Source organism: Ovis aries, chromosome 24 (assembly GCF_016772045.2).
Source record: "Ovis aries strain OAR_USU_Benz2616 breed Rambouillet chromosome 24, ARS-UI_Ramb_v3.0, whole genome shotgun sequence".
NCBI lineage: Eukaryota > Metazoa > Chordata > Mammalia > Artiodactyla > Bovidae > Ovis > Ovis aries.
In genome coordinates this window covers 34,085,340-34,100,646 of record NC_056077.1, presented here as the reverse complement: position 1 = coordinate 34,100,646, position 15,307 = coordinate 34,085,340, and the positions used below count along the sequence as shown (strand labels likewise).

General features: G+C 57.4%; 1 protein-coding gene across 6 annotated transcripts in view; it reads right to left on the bottom strand.

The window, feature by feature from the left end:
- Positions 1–5,442: 5,442 nt before the first annotated feature.
- The window catches only part of MLXIPL (MLX interacting protein like), a 32,435-nt gene continuing 22,570 nt past the window's right edge, over positions 5,443–15,307 (bottom strand). For 4 of the 6 annotated variants that reach the window (XM_042239778.2, XM_042239777.2, XM_042239776.2 and 1 more), the window contains 13 exons: positions 15,192–15,281; positions 14,841–14,885; positions 14,086–14,287; positions 13,885–13,965; positions 10,874–11,043; positions 8,803–9,343; positions 8,323–8,610; positions 8,045–8,157; positions 7,822–7,941; positions 7,539–7,666; positions 7,332–7,455; positions 6,500–6,629; positions 5,443–6,208 (listed from right to left, as the gene is read on the bottom strand). In XM_042239778.2, coding sequence (XP_042095712.1) covers positions 6,090–6,208; positions 6,500–6,629; positions 7,332–7,455; positions 7,539–7,666; positions 7,822–7,941; positions 8,045–8,157; positions 8,323–8,610; positions 8,803–9,343; positions 10,874–11,043; positions 13,885–13,965; positions 14,086–14,287; positions 14,841–14,885; positions 15,192–15,233 — 2,103 coding nt within the window. In that variant the 5' untranslated portion in view covers positions 15,234–15,281 and the 3' untranslated portion in view covers positions 5,443–6,089. The remainder of the gene's footprint in view (positions 6,209–6,499; positions 6,630–7,331; positions 7,456–7,538; positions 7,667–7,821; positions 7,942–8,044; positions 8,158–8,322; positions 8,611–8,802; positions 9,344–10,873; positions 11,044–13,884; positions 13,966–14,085; positions 14,288–14,840; positions 14,886–15,191; positions 15,282–15,307) is intronic. The other 2 variants (XM_027961300.2, XM_042239775.1) reach the window with 2 other exon arrangements.

Below are 15,307 nucleotides of genomic sequence, written 5' to 3'. Positions count from 1 at the left end.
CCTGCCAATGCAGGAGATGCAGGTGTGATCCCTGGGTCGGTAAGATCCCCTGGAGAAGGAAATACCAGTCCACTTCAGTATTCTTGCCTGGGAAATCCCATGGACAGAGGAGCCTGGCAGGCTACAGTCTGTGGGGTGGCAAAAGAGTCGGACGCAACTCGGCAGCTAAACAACAAGATTGGAAAGGTGTTTGAGGGCCTTGAGTGCTAGTTCAGCCCAGCAAACTAGCCTCTGCTAGTCATTCCAGGGTGAGATAGGTCAAAATTGGTTATCTTGGAGATTCTATGGATGGACTAGTGTGTGCCAAGACCAAACAGATAGAAGGAAAGCCAAGAGATGGTTGCAAGAGTACAAGACGGAGGTGATAAGAGCCTGGACTCGGGGGTGGGCTGATGGTAGAAAGGAAGCTGAAAAGATTTTTTTTTAATTTGGCTGTTCCATGTCTTATTTGCAGCTTGGGGTATCTTTAATTGCACCGTGTGGGATCTAGTTCCCTGACCAGGGATCGAACCCAGGCCCCCTTCATTAGGAGTGTGGAGTCTTAGCCACTGGACCACCAGGGAAGTCCCTGGAAATATTTTTAACAACCCACTTTAAATTTTGAATTATAGACACAAAAGGAGTTGAAAAAAAAAAAAGAACAGGAAAGTCCGTCGACTCTTCCCCCAGGTTCCCCCAGTGGCAACATAACTGTAGTGCAATATCAAAAACCAGGAAGTTGGCAGAATTTAGTCACCCACACATGCACGCACACACACACAAGATATTCTGAAAGACTAATGATAGACCAGACCCACTTTAGACGGAATGTTCCTATAAACAAGTGTGCTCCATGGGCCTCCCAGGCCCACAACTCAGAACAAGTGGAAGTACCAGAGTCAGGGCTGCCAGATTCAAACGTTTCCCTGGCCACCAGGGAGCCTATCCTGGCAGTGTGGGCCCTCTGGCTCTAGAAGGACCCTCCAAGCACAGAGGCTGCTGCAGAGACTAGGGGACAGACAGGCGCACCCACAACCTCGGGTGAGGAAACAGATCCACTCAGAGAGCAAATGAAGTGGCCTCATTTCCTTCCCTTTTGTCCTTGGTGAGGGGAGAAGGGGAGAAGCTGGCATTGACTCAGCTGTGGGCAGTGGGGTGGGGAGGGCCAAAAGGGGGGTGTCCAGAGCATTCTGGGGCCTTTCCTCCTTTATTTGCTGTTTATAACCAAAGGCCCAGTCCTGAACTACTTTCTCCACCACCTAGAGACAATGCGGTACTTTTAAGAATTTCATTCACCAAGCATTTTGCTGATGACATTTGTTGATCCAGGAGCTTGCATTTCTTTGAATCTTCTCACATTCCCATCCCACAGATTAGGGGACTAATGCTCTAGGAGATGCTCACTAAGTGATTTTCCAGAGGTGACACAGATGAAAAGTGAACCTGGGGACACCTGCAGGTCTGTGACACTAATGTATTGATGTGGGGGACAAGGAGAAGCAGGAATAGGGCTCTGGTTCAGTTGAGAGTACAGGATTCTTTGACATCATGAACTCAGTTGATCCTCTAAGACAGATGATGCTAAGAAATGACTTTAACCAGACCCCCCAAAAAACCCTAGGCTCTGGTCAAGTAACTTACCCTACATCAACAAGGAAGCCAGGAATCAAACCCAGAGTCCAACTAGGGTCTGCTACACTCCAAGATCTTTATCCATCCGACCTTGCCACGGGGCTGTGGTAACAGCCTTGTTTTTACCCCCAAGTGCCCTACAGCCCAACTGGAATCCAAAACCAACCCTCAGAAGGACAACTGGTGACACAAAGCAGAATGGGGGAAAACTGGGCAGATCAGGGAGAGAGGTCAGCTGATGGGTTCAGAAGGGCAGTGAAATTCAGCTGTACCCTCAAGGGTGGGCATTTAGAACAGGTGAAACAGGATAAAAGGGAATTCTAGGAGGGAAAGTAAGGCATGAGCAAAGGTATGGCTGGAGGGGTAGCAGGGTCAGTCACAAGGCACCTTGAACATCTGCTAGAAACCTGGTCTCATCAGAGGCGAGCAAGAGCCAGAGAAGCAATGGAAGCCCAACTTCATTTTGCAACTGAAGCTCCACCTGGCCTTGCTTGGTGCCTCCCTTCCTACCCCTGGCCTCTCTGTCAGGTAAAATGATACATTTCCTCATCGTTTAAGTAGTGGTTCTCTAAGTAGTGGTTCTCAATGTGTGGGCCCTGGACCAGCATCATTAGAAATGCAGATTCTTAGACTTCACCCACCATCTGCTGACTCAGACACTCCAGAGGTGGGGGCCCAGCAAGCTGTTAATTTTTTTAATACTTATTTTTTGTTTTTGTTTTTTTATTTAGCTTTGCTGGATCTTAGTCACCATGTATGGGATCTTTTTTGCTGTGGCATGTGGGATCTAGTTCCCTGACCAGGAATCAAAGACAGGACCCCCTGCATTGGGACTGCGGAATCTTCGCCACTGGCCCACAAGGCAAGTCTCAGCAATCGGTATTTTAACAGGCTTATTAGGTGATTCTGATGCCCACTGCAGTGTAAGAACCAACGATTTAAATTAACTTGAACCCCAGACGTAGGCTATTTGTAGCTCACAGACTCTATTACAGCGGTTGTTAACCTTGAATACATACTGGAATCACTTTTTTAAAAAAGATGCTTATGTCTCCTTCCCACAGCCAGGTACTCCGATATAATTGGCCTGGACTAGACCTGCTCAAGAAGGTTTTGAAAAGGCCCAACTTATTAAAATGTACATTTAAGTTGGCGTTCTAGCTGCAAGGGATACCAGAGGCTAATGCAGGAGTCTATGTGTAAAAGTGATGTTTGTCAGACCAGGGCCGTGGCCATGGCGATGGATACTTACAAGATCAACTAGAGACAAGAGGGAAGGGGGCAGGGTACAACCATTCAAAAGACGACATAGCCACTGAGGATACAACAAAAACCAACTAGACTCAAGATGGCAGAAGATTTAACTAACTTCCAGCGGGCCTGGAACCTCACAGTACAGCTCACTCATTGAGATAGGTTACCATATGCTGCATGACGGACTCACCCAAGCCGTGAAGTGGGCGGGTAGCCCAATTCCCGGAAATCTCTACCCTTTCCCCTCAAACAGTTGGAGTAACCCTCCCACTCGTTGGCCTGTGGAATCACCCAGCCCATAAAAAACTAACCACCCCAGATCTGGGGGAGCTCTCATTTTCCCACTTGACCCCCGCCCCGAGGCCGCTCTCACCTTCTGAGACAGACCAGGCAGACCGCATGCTGCCTGGGGAATGTGTGCATGCGTGAACACACGTGTGCATGCTTGAGTCGTGTCCAGCCCTATCCCGTGGGCTGTAGCCCAGCAGGCTTCTCTGTCCATGGGATTTTTCAGGGAAGAATACTGGAGTGGGTTGCCATTTAATACTCCAGATGGAATGTGTACCTCTCTCAATAAACCTACTTTCACTTTACCCGGGTGCTCTTGAATTCTTTCCCGTGCAAAGCCAAGGACACTCACTTGGTGGTCTGATCCAGAGGCTCATCCCAGCCTGGGACATGCCCCATTTTCCTGCAGCAAACTGGCCAGACCTTGGTAACAGACCAGAGGGCAGTGGGGAGTGGGGAAGAGCTGAAGACAACTGTTTTCCAAGTGTCTGGATAGTGGTGCCCTTCCTGGGCTTGGGGAGCATGGAAAGGTTCAGGTTACAGGGTGAAGGCTGTGAGCTGCAGTCTTGGGGATGCTGAGCTCTGTTTTGGCTCTTTCAAGGTTAACGGAGCTGTGGTGGGCAGCACAGATACAGGAAAATAAGCCCTCAGCTGAGAGGCCGGAGGCAATGGCAGGGCCGGGAGCTTCCCATAGAGTGAGAAGGGAATGGGGCTGAGGAAGGGACTGGAGGTGGAACTGGGGGAAAAGGCTTCCACAGCAGGGCCTGGAAGTCACTGCCAGCGGGGAGGAAGGAGAGCCTGGGATTTGCAGGAAAAGAGTGATTCATAAAGGAGGTCCGGGGACTTCCCTGCTGGTCCAGGGGTTGAGTCTACACTCCCAAAGCAGGGGGCCCAAGTTCAATCCTTGGTCAGGGAACTAGATCTCTCACATGCCGCAACTAAAGATTCCACGTGTGGCAACTAAGACCCAGCAAAGCCAAATAAATTTTTTTTTAATTTTTTTTTTTTTTTTTTTTTAAAGAAAGAGGTCCAAAGGCCCCGGGAGCACTGCAAAGTGGTTGTTGGATTTGGCAGTGAGGGAGCCAAGTGACCTTGGAAAGAGCAGAGTCAGGGCAGGGGTGAGGCTGGGGTGGAAGTGGGGAGGGAGGAGGAGCCCAAAGGCAGGGGCTGGAGGCAAGTGGGAAGGGAGGAGGGGGACAAGGCAGGTGTAGACTCTCTTAAGGGAAGGTGGCATCTAGACGGGGACACAGGGTCAAGGGGATGTCTTCTGGGGACCTTTCTGGCAGGATGAGTGAAAAGCCAAGGCCACCATCTGGTCCATAGTAGGCCCTCAGGAAATTTTTTTTTTTTTTTTTTAATTTACTGGGCTGCACCGGGTCCTAGTTGTGGCATGCAGGATCTTTTAGTTCTGGCATGTGGGATCCAGCTCCTTGACCAGGGATTGAACCCGGGGCCCCTGCACTGGGAGCATCCAGTCTTAGCCACTGGACCACTAGGCAAGTACCAAATACTTGTTAAATGGGTCGATGAAAGGAAATTCCCTGGTGGTCCAGGGGTTAGGACTCCATGCTTTCACTGCAGGGAGCGAGGCTTCAGTCCCTGGTTGGGGGACTAAAAGACCACTCAAGGTACATGGTGTGGCTAAAAAACAAAAGAAAAGGATCAATGAAAGGCTCGAAGTATTGGGGCCATTTACCCCAGCTCCCCATCTGCAGCATCAGTTCCTGCTAAGACATCCAGACCCGGCGGCCACCCACCCTCTGCTTGCATTATCTCACATGGTGGGGTGGTCACGACCCCCAAGGCAGCTTTCTCCTCCTGGATGGTTCCGATGGACGGCCCTGTCGCTTCCACCCCGTGGTCCCGGCCCTGCCCTCCTCCCACGTGGCAGGTGCCGAGCCTCTCTGAACCTGCTCGGGCTCTTCTGTCCATGGCATTTCCCTGGCAAGAATACTAGAGTAGGTTGCCATGCCCTCGTCCAGGGGAATCTTCCTGACCCAGGAATCAAACCCGAGCTTCTGAAGCTGCCTGCCTTGGCAGGAAGGTTCCTTACCACTAGTGCCACCCGGGAAGCGTCTCCGTGCTTCCACCCTTTACTCCCTGCAGCCTATTCTCAACTCTCCTCCAGAGGGATCCTGTTAAGGTCCCTCTGATCTTGTCCCACCCTTCAGTCAAAGCCCTCCAGGGGCTTCCAGCTCAGAGGACAAGCTAAGGTCCCTCGTGGCCAGCAAGGCCCTCTACAAGGCCACAACCACTCTCCATCCCAGAACAAGACACGCTGACAGTCCCTGACAGTCTCTGTTTTTATTGATCAAGAATTCTTTACAAAATACACACACACATGTATCCACACACACAGGTATCCACACACACACACACACACACACACACCAGATACCTGCCCTGGTTTGGTCAACCCCTGCCCACTCTCTCCTGGGATCAGACCTTCTTGGCCTCATCCAGGGATGTCACCCTGTGGCCTCTTCCCCTACCAGCGGAGGGGCACAGAGAAGGAACCGCCTTTGTTTCCCTGCTTAGAAACACAGGCTGGGGCCCCACCTGTTGGGGGAGCAGGTGGGACTGACAAGGAAGCATCACCCCCTTCCCTCTTTCAAATTCTCTGAGTTGCCAGGTTAGTTTCCCAAGTACCACAGCTGCTAAGGCCTTGGGATCCTCTTCCATTCAAAGCTTCCCCATCCCCATGTTGCAGACTGAAAAATGGAGGTCTAAAGAGGGAGGAAGAGCCCCCCCTTACCCACCCCCGCCCAGATCACAGCATTAGTTGCTATAGTATAACAGGGACTGGAACACAGTTCTTCCCGGCTTCCGGGAGATGAGCAGGAACCCTGCTTGACAGCCAGGACTCCGGGCAGGAGGGGCGTGCCCAGGGAAAGTAGCCCCAGGGTAGCTGAGTGAGCAGCAGGGTCTGTCCAGCACTATAAAGATTTGCCAAGGGTGCCCTCTGTGACTGCCCGTGTGGCTTGCTCAGGTATACAGTCTGGATCCGTCAGGATGCTGGTGGATGTACTCAGCTGTCGTAGGGAGTTCAGAACAGCTGGGAAAAAAGAGAGAGAGGGAGAGGGAGAGACACTTTCCGGGGTCAGGGGTCATCCTATACTTGGATGCTAAAGACAAAAGGATCAGGGGAGGAATTAGTTAGCAAGACTGTCAGTCAGCCCCTCCTAGGAGCTCTGTCTGCGGGTGTCCTAGTGGTCCACCCCGGAGCGTGGTGGGGGATGGACAAAAGTCTAGGCTATACTGAGGACAGGCTGGACTGGGGTCTGAGCAGGGTGGGCCCCCCGCCCCCTGCTATGAGGCTTGGACACTCTGCTGGGCAGGCACGTACTTGGTCGGAGAGCAGGCAGGGAGCAATACTGGTCCAGCCAGGCCAGGGAGGTCTGGCGGAGGCTCTGCAGACTTGCTGTAGACACCATCCCGTTGAAGGACTCAAACAGGGGCCGGATGAGAATGCTGAACTGGAGCCAGGTCAAGGAGCAGACCTGGCCTCTGGCTGGTACCCTCACCCACTTCACATGGAGCCCTGATCTCCAACCACTGTCCAGCCTTGAACCCCAAGGATCCCTATTGTAGCCGCCCTCCCGTCTGCCGAGGTCCTCCCGCAGCTCTCTGGCTCTCAGCTCCCTCCGCCAGCTCCCCCGTGGCCTTCCTTGGGCTAGCCCCCATCCCTGGGCTTCCTGCTCTGGCTCAGTCAAGGGCGCGACCAGGTTAAGGGAGTGAGAGATTCGAAGTCTTCCCGAGGGTCCACCCCAGTCATCTTATTCAGAGTTTGGGCCTTCCCTGGTGGCTCAGATGGTAAAGAATCTGCCTGCCAATACAGGAGACCTGGGTTCAATCCCTGGGTGGGGAAGATCCCCTGGAGAAGGGAATGGCAACCCTCTCCAGTACTGGGTTCTCCCAAACTGCCCCTAGGACCTTCTGAGGGCAGGGCTGTGGTCCTCTCACCCAGTGACTCCCCTTCAGTTTCCCTCCACTCCCAGCCCATCACCAGGCGATGCTGCTGGCCAAGGTGCCAGGGGGCTGGCAGGAGGGGGTGGAATTGGAGCCTCTTCCTCCAGGAGCAGCCCTGAGACCCTGCCTGGCCTGGGGAGCAGGGACTGCGTCAGGTACAGCTTGATCTGGCTGCAGCACACACCGAACTGCTGGCCCAGTGAGGATACTACCCAGAACTTCCAGTTGTGCAGCGTGCGGGTCCGGACATAGTCATCGAACATGTCTCGCATTTGGTCGAACCGCTGGTGTGTGATGGGCACCCCAGTAGCAGGCAGCTGCTGTTGGCACAGGCTGGGGGCGCGGGGTGGGTCAGGGCGGGAAGTCAGGCAGCAGGCCCCCTGCTGGCCCTACACACCCTCCCCGCCCCCACCTACTTGATGGCGGCATTGAGCTCCTCGATCTGGTCCCGGAGCTGCTGGGCCTCCTCCTGCTTGGCTGCGCGCTCCTGCTGCAGCATGGCAATGTACTCGGCCGTCTTCTGCAGCGTGGTGGCCTTGCTCATCTACGGCAGCACCAACCAGGGCGGCCTTGGGTACTGGGGCCCCGGGGTGAGGCACTGGGCAGGGTGGAGGCCAGTGGGTGTGTGGACTGCCTGGGGGTTTGGTCTTGGGTGGGTGGGAGGGGGTCCACGTGCGGCTGGGGGGCCTGGGCACTCACCTTGAGGTTGGGCTGGGTGCTGAGCGTGCTCACCAGCCCATGCAGCGTGTCAAAGCCCAGCTTGATGTTGAAGCGCCTCTTCTGCTCCGCAGAGATGTGTGTGATGCGCCGGTTTTCTGTCTGGAGGTTGGGGGAGAGGCAAGAGAGCCGGCGTGAGCCTGGGAGGGAGCGCAAGAGGGCCTGGGGTAGAGCAAACAGACCTTAGGGAGAGAATGGGTGCCACCTTGCTGTCTGGACGGCCCCGGCTCAGCATGGGTTGCGGGGGAGAGATACGGATGCTCAGGGCCCCTGGGCCCGGCAGCGAGGTCAGCTCCGCAGACAGCCGCCGCTCACCACCTGTGCCAGGGACAGATGGACTCACAGACAGACCCACACAGGGGAGAGAGTCCCGTGGCCCTGTCCCTCTCATCCTGGCCCCAGACGTCGTCCCCCACATCCCCCTTCCCCTCCTTCCACCCCGCAGACCGACCCCCCCCACCAGCTCCTTCAACCCCTCTTTACCGCTGGGTGCTGGGGGCGAGAGCCGCTCCACTTTGGGGACAATCAGGGGCCTGGGAGGGGCCGGGGTGGCCGGAGGCAGTCGGGGTGGTGTGGGGGCCGGGGTTGGGGGAAAGAAGGTGCAGGGGAACTCGGGGAGAGTGTCCTGCTGGGGTGGAGAAGGGCAGAGAGTCGGGGTGAAGGCCCGGGGTGCAGCCCCACCTCCCAGTGCCCGCTGTCTTACCGGTGACCCTGGGGGCGGAAGGAGAGCGCCGGACACAAGCGGTGGCTCCAGGCCTTGCTCAGGCTTGGCTGTGCACAGACAGCATGCTGGGGGCCCCATCCATCATCTCCCAGCCCCACCCCTCCCTTCCTAATAGCCCATACCCCTTCCGGGTTCAGGGTTAAGGACCCAGGACCTCTGGCTGAGCCAGCCTCTCACCCCCCACCTTCTAATCCGGCAGGCTCTCGGAGTCCACACTGGGTCCCCATCTCCCGACTCACCGGCTGTCAGCAGCTGCGTGAGGCAGGGGTTGTTGCTCCCGGCAGTGGCAGTGGGGTTGGCAGAGGCAGGGGCCACGGTGGGGGCGCCGGGCTTCCGCCCTCTGGGGGTCGGGGCAGGGGACTTGCCTCTGGGCCGCGTGCCTTGGGGTACCGGGAACTGAGGCCCAAATGGGGCCTCCGAATAGCCAGAGGGTAGCAGGTCTATGGGGAAGCGGGCGGGGCCTGGGCCAGGCTGCCGGGTGGGTGGGAAGGCCGTGGGAGCAGACAGCGGGGACACTCCCGGGGCAGGAGGGACGGCAGGGAAAGCGAACCTGGGCGAGAAGAGGGGCTCTTCTTGCATTAGAGTAGGGGGCGGGGCCATGGGAGGGAAGGGGGGCGGGGGACAGGGCTCCAGGCCCAGCCCTTTGGCAGGGCTAGGGTACTGGAGGAGGGGTGGGGGTGCAGGCGTGGGTGGGAGCTTGGGCTTGGGGTCTCCAGGAAGGAGGAAATCAGAGTTCAGGTAGGTGCTGGAGTTCAGGGAGCCAGGGCAGCTGCTCCGAGCCTGGTTGGGGGACAAAAAGTGGGGAGAGAGCTGGCCTTCTGGGGGCCTCCCAGGCAGCCTCCTGCCTGGCTGAGCTCTGGATTGGGCACTGTGGGAGCTGAATAGTCCTTGGCCTCAGACACACACATCAGGGACATTACAATCTAATGAGGGGAAAGAGTGGGGCACATTTATACACAGATTTAAGCATGAGAAAGAGCATCAATCTTTCCGCCTGCTCATTCATTCACTAAGTTATTTATCAATCCATCCACCAACCCATCCATCCATCCGTCCATCCAACCTCCATCCATCCACCTATTTATTCTCTCATCTGTGAGCTAGCTCATCCACCTATATTTCCACCAGTCCTCCAGGTACTAACCCATTCACCAATCCATCCAACCACCTAAACTTCCTTCACTCACCCACCAACCTTTCCATGGTCCCTCCATCTATCCACCAGCTACATATCCATCCACCAGCCCATTTATTGATCCACCATGTACCACGTGGTTGTCGCTAAGTCATGTCTGACTCTTTGCAACCCCCTGGACAGTAAACCCGTCAGGCTCCTCTGTCCATGGGATTCTCCAGGCAAGAATACTGGAGTGGGTGGCCATTCCCTGCTCCAGGGGATCTTCCCGACCCAGGTAATGAACCTGGGTCTCCTGCATTGCAGGTGGATTCTTTAACATCTGAACCGCCAGACAAGCCCTTTATTGATCCACCAAACTACTTATCCATTTACGAATCCATCCACCAGCCCATCCACCCAACGAACCACTCACCTAGCTATATATACACCAACAGTACAAGCATCTACCCCCATCTACAACCCAGCGATCTATTCTCCAACACACCCACCCATTCACACACTCATCCATTCACTGACTTGTTCAATCACTGGGCAACCATTTTTGCCTGCTGTGAATGTGCTTGAACGGTGCTCAGGATGGGAAGACGCAATGTGGCAAGTGTGAGGATGTGGTGAGTGGGGCAGAGCCCTTCCAGCAAGGAGCTCATCATCTAGTCCAGCAGACAGACCTCTCAAACAACGAACTAAGACAGTGCCAGAAAAGTCTGACGACGGAGGAAAAAGGCAGCTACCCTAGCTTTGGGCGGGGGTTGTGGGGGGGGGCAGCATCGGATTTGGGCCTGGAGGTCCTGAGCCAAACTGACGAGTCACAGCTTCCTAAAGGCACGTGCTCAGCTTTGGTTTCCATGTTTCCGTTCACGCTTCTCCTCACATCCAGCATACCCTCTACCAGTCTCCTCTGCTCAAACCTGACTCATTCACAAAGCCCAGAACCACCCCCTCTTCCAGGAAGCCCTCCAACAAGCAGCCCAGCCCCATGCTCCTCTGTCCTTAGCCTCCCCCCACCCTCAACCATCTTGTCAGCCCTGCTTCACGAGGGTCTTTCCTCCCCAGCTGAACTATGCCCTCCATTCTCTCTTGATGGACCAAGAGCATACCCAGGAAGTACCCCAAGGACCTCCTGGGCGTGGGCAGGTGAGCTGGGCAGGGTGGGGCGGGGTGGGTGAGCTCACCTGCAGGCGGTTATGCCCTGAGAGGTGGGTCATGCCCGAGCAGGCAGGGGGCACCTCCGAGCCCAGGATCCCACTGCTGAGGACAGGATCAGCCATGGGCCCGAAGCTGTGGGGCTCTGGGAAGTTTGACGGTGTAGGCGTCTGTGGGGGGCGGTAGTTGGTGAAGAAATCTGGAATTCAGATGCACAGGGTGGCAGCCGTCAGAGCTAAGGCCGTGGCTGGAAGCAGCGGGCTGGCCTTGTCCCCGGGCTGGGTTGGCGGTGGGGTGGGGGCCGGCAAGACAGGGGGGCCTTCCAGGGGAGATTGTGAAACTGGGAGAGTTTCTGTCTCACTCAGGGGAAGCAGTGGCGGATGCTTGAGTGGGATGGGCCTGAGTGGGAGACAGCCGGGGAAGGGCGTGGGGGTGTCAGCAGGACCCCAGGAAGCAGCCCTCCCACTGAGCACCCAAACTGGCTCCTGAGGACCCCCTTCCACACCCCCAGACCTGGGAGCCCCAGGCCTTGTCTGCGCCTGCTGGGGACATAGAAAGTGTGTTGGGGGAGGAGGGGGTGACTACAGAGTGCCAGGGAGAGAGAGGGTGAGGTCCAACGGGAGGAGGTCTGCGATGGGGAAGGGCATCATCAGGGTGTCAGGAGGTCACAGAGTGAGTCGGGGGAGAAAGAGGTCAGAAGGGCAGTGGATCTGGGACAAGTTGGGTTTGTTGGAAGACCAGTGGGTAGGGCTACAAGGGTGGAGGCCAGGAGTCGGGGGTGAGAGGCCTAAGAGGGTCTGAGCAGGGTCAGAGGGTGGACTCAGAGTAGGGGAAGGGGTGAGGGGGCGCTAGAAGGCCTGAAAGAGCTGGCGGGTGGGGGGCAGCCAGATTGTTGGAGGTGGGGGTTGTGTAAGCCCCAGGCTATTCTGGTTTTGGGAAGCAGCTGTCCGTGGCCTAACCACATCCCGGGCCTGGTCGCCGCCTGCCCACCCGCTCCCTTCCGGGCACCTTTCTCTGACCCTGAGCAAGCCTTCTGTCTGCACCAGCTCCCAAGGCCTCCTGGTCTGGTCAGAGGCAACCCCACTGGCTCCAGCCACCCCGGCCAAGACAGCTGGTCAGGCTTTCTCCCAGGGGCCCCTTGAAGGAAACCCAGGAGTAGGATAAGCCAGCATCAAGCCGCGAGCCCAGTGGGGTCTTATTTGTGCGTCTTACGGGACGGTGGGGCCCAGGTGTTGCTGGGCGGCTGGTGTCTGTCTCACGTAGCATCTGCCTGTCTGCCTCCCGCTGTCTGTCGCTCTGTCTGAGCCTTTGTGTACCTGCCCTGGTGTGACTTGGCGTGTACATGTCTGCCCTGTGCTGTGTCTGTGTTTGGCTGTGTGTCTTTCTCAGCCACGAGGTCAGGATCCTCCAGCCTCCCTTCAGCAGAAAGACTAGGAGGTGGAGGGTGAACGCCCACAGACCCTGCACTCCCAGCCCCGTGGGGACCACGGGCCTCATCCCATCGCCCCAGGATGCTCAGGGTCTCAGAGCAGCCCCTCTGACAGCTGCCGCCCACTCCCCAGAATCAGGCGGGGCGCACAGAGCAGCAAGCTCAGCCCGGCCCGAGTCACCAGGGTCCCTTGGCCATAGCCAGTCCCCACCCCACCTTGGTTGGCAGAAGTCACTTCCTAGCCCCAGCCACCCAGGGAACCCTCCCTGGCCTGTTCCTCTCCACTGACCTGCCATCGCCTTGCTGAGCACCCCACCCACCCACCCCCATGAAGCCCCTTCCCTCCCGAGAGTTATGGCTCCCTTCCTGGGTTTCCTCTCAAGTGAGGACCTCTGGGGGACAGAGCGGCAGCTCTGAAGGCCCTGGTGCTCCGGACGCTCCCTGTGTGACTCAGGCCCCCTACGGCAGGTCACCCCAGCTAGACCCCACTCCCGCAGCCACCCTGCACTTCCTAGCCTGATGCTCAGATTTTTGCCTAGAGCCCTGGGGTGGGGGCCGCTGGGCTCCTACCTGTGGCAGGGGTCTGTGGGCCCCGATGGGGCCGCTGCCCTCCCAGGCGGGTCTGCTCCCGGGGCACTGCCATCAACACGGCTACGGGCCCTGCAATGCCCCCCCCCACCCCACCCTCAGGCAGGGGTGGGGGTGGTTCCTCATTCCCTCGTCCCCGCCCCATGGGCCGCCACTTCTCAACTGACAGGCCCAGGACCCCGCCAGTCAGGAAAGAGTGGAGGGGTCACCAAAACCAAGCCTTTATGCCAGGAACCCCTTTTGTGTCCCCAAGGCCTCGGCTGAGACAGGTTGGGCCCTGGAGTACCCTAAGCGTGTGACCATCAGGAGCCGTCTCCAAGGCCGACAGCTGAGTGAAGAAAGCAAAGTGGGAAGAAAGCTGCCGTGGAGACCAAGAGACATTTGTCCACGTGTGCTGTACAGACGGGACGTCTCTGGAGGGAAACGAGACACCAGTGCCCGGTGGCCCTGGGGCTCAGGAGAGGGAGGTAGGGCAAAGGGCTACTTTAAAGAATGCTTTATAAGATAAGATTCCTGGGATTAAAAAAGAAAATTACGTAGGAGGAGAGAAGTGGGTGAGTTCTAGATGAAAGAAGAATGGCCACGAGTTGATAAAAGTTGATGTTGGTGAGGGTTCCATGGGGATTCTCTCTCCCTACCTGTGTGGGTGCTTGAAATGTTCTTTAATAAATAGTTCTTAAAAATGAGTTATATAAATACGAATAAACAGGCTCAAACAAAGGAGAGGGATCAAAGCCCTTCTCTCCTCTGAGAGAGTCCATGCTTTCCTGTGAACTCCCCAGAGCTGGTGGCTTCAATGGACCTGATCCCCTGTCCCCTGCCAGGTACCCTGATCTCACCGGAGGCTACTCTGGCTGTATCCCAAGGCCCAGACACAAAAGGAGACCAGGAAGATCCCTCAGAAATCACCTGGATCATCTACCCTTCCAGAGGGGCCTGGGACCAGCATGACGTCTCAGTCATACTGGGGCCTTCCTACCACTGACCTGTGGCCGCCCACCTAGGGGGCGGGGCCGGGCCCACCTGAGATCTCCATGAAGTCATCCAGGCTGGGCTGCAGCGGCGTCAGGTCTGGCTGGATCATGTCAGCGTTGCCCACGTAGGCTGGAAGGGGGCAGGGGTGATGTCAGGAGTGTTGGGCAGGGTGGAGGTGCCCATGCCTGGCCATCTGCCCCTGGCTGCCCGGATCCTTTCAGGCCTCCCTTCCCTGGTGCAGGCCCTCACCGTCCTCGGGGGGCAGCTGCAGGGGTGCGGGGGTGGGCTGCGTCATGGTGAAGAGCGTGTCAGAGATGTCGGACAGAAAGCAATTGAGATCCAGAAGCTGGTGCCCACCGGGCTCCTCCTCCGGGCCCCCCAGCAGCACGGGTACCACGCTGGTAAAGAGCTGCTCGCACCATCGCTCCGGTGGCTGCCACCCCCCTTCCGCCTGGGGAGACAGAACCATCAGCAGCCCCAGGAGACCCCACCGCCACCACCCCAGTCCTTCCAGGCCTGGAGACCCAGGGCGCTCCCACTGGCCCTGGCTCTTCCTGGTCGCCCCCTGCCTGGGGGGAGGGGGTGATCAGCCATCGAGGTGGGCAGCTCTCCTATCCTCTCTCAGGTGGACTCAAGTTTGCTGCCTAAAAGGCTAGGGTCACCGCACAGCCTCTGACAACTCTCCCCAGGAGATAGACTGAGACGGGCTTGCCGAAGAGCTAAGGGTCCCCTCCTGTCTCCTGCACTTTCGCCTACCTGGGTCCAGTTCTTACAGCCCTCTGTTCTCCCATGCCTCCCCACCACTTTGCTTAGTCAACCAGAAGTCTTGGGGTCTTTCCACTATTGCGCTCCAAGGCTGCCCCTTCCATGGGAAGAAGAGGTCAATTCAGCAACCACAGGACAGCGGCGACGCCCACTCCCCTGCCCTCCCTCCCGCATCCTACCGCCACTGCCTAGCCCACCCAGAGGCGACCGTCCATCCTCTGGGTCCAGGGAGCACCCACCTGCTTTGGGGCCAGGAGATCCCCTTCCCGACTGGACTTGCGGAGCTGCGGGAACACACAGAGGGGGACACTGGACCCCCTGCCCCCATCCATCCCTCCCCGCCAAGGCCTCCCCTACTCGCGGGCTCCCCGCCAGATCCACCGGATCCCTCGCGGCCCCTCAGGAGCTCTTCGGCGGTAAGGAGGCTGCGAGGAGGTCCTGTGGCCACGCGGTGGCGCTGTCGGCCTGGGTCTTAGTGGAGGGCCGGTGGCGGGTGGGGGTGCAGGGTGTGTGGGATGAGGGCGTTCCCCCAGGGTTCTCGCAAGCCACGCGGTGGCAAGGGGAAGGGTCCTCCCGCCGCGCCCACTGACCCGCTTCTTGTAGTAGATGCGCCACTTGTGGTACTCGCGCATCACCACCTCGATGCGCCGCTTCCAGTAATTTCCCTCCAAGACGACGGCCTGGGGAGGGCCAGGAAAGGGCCTCA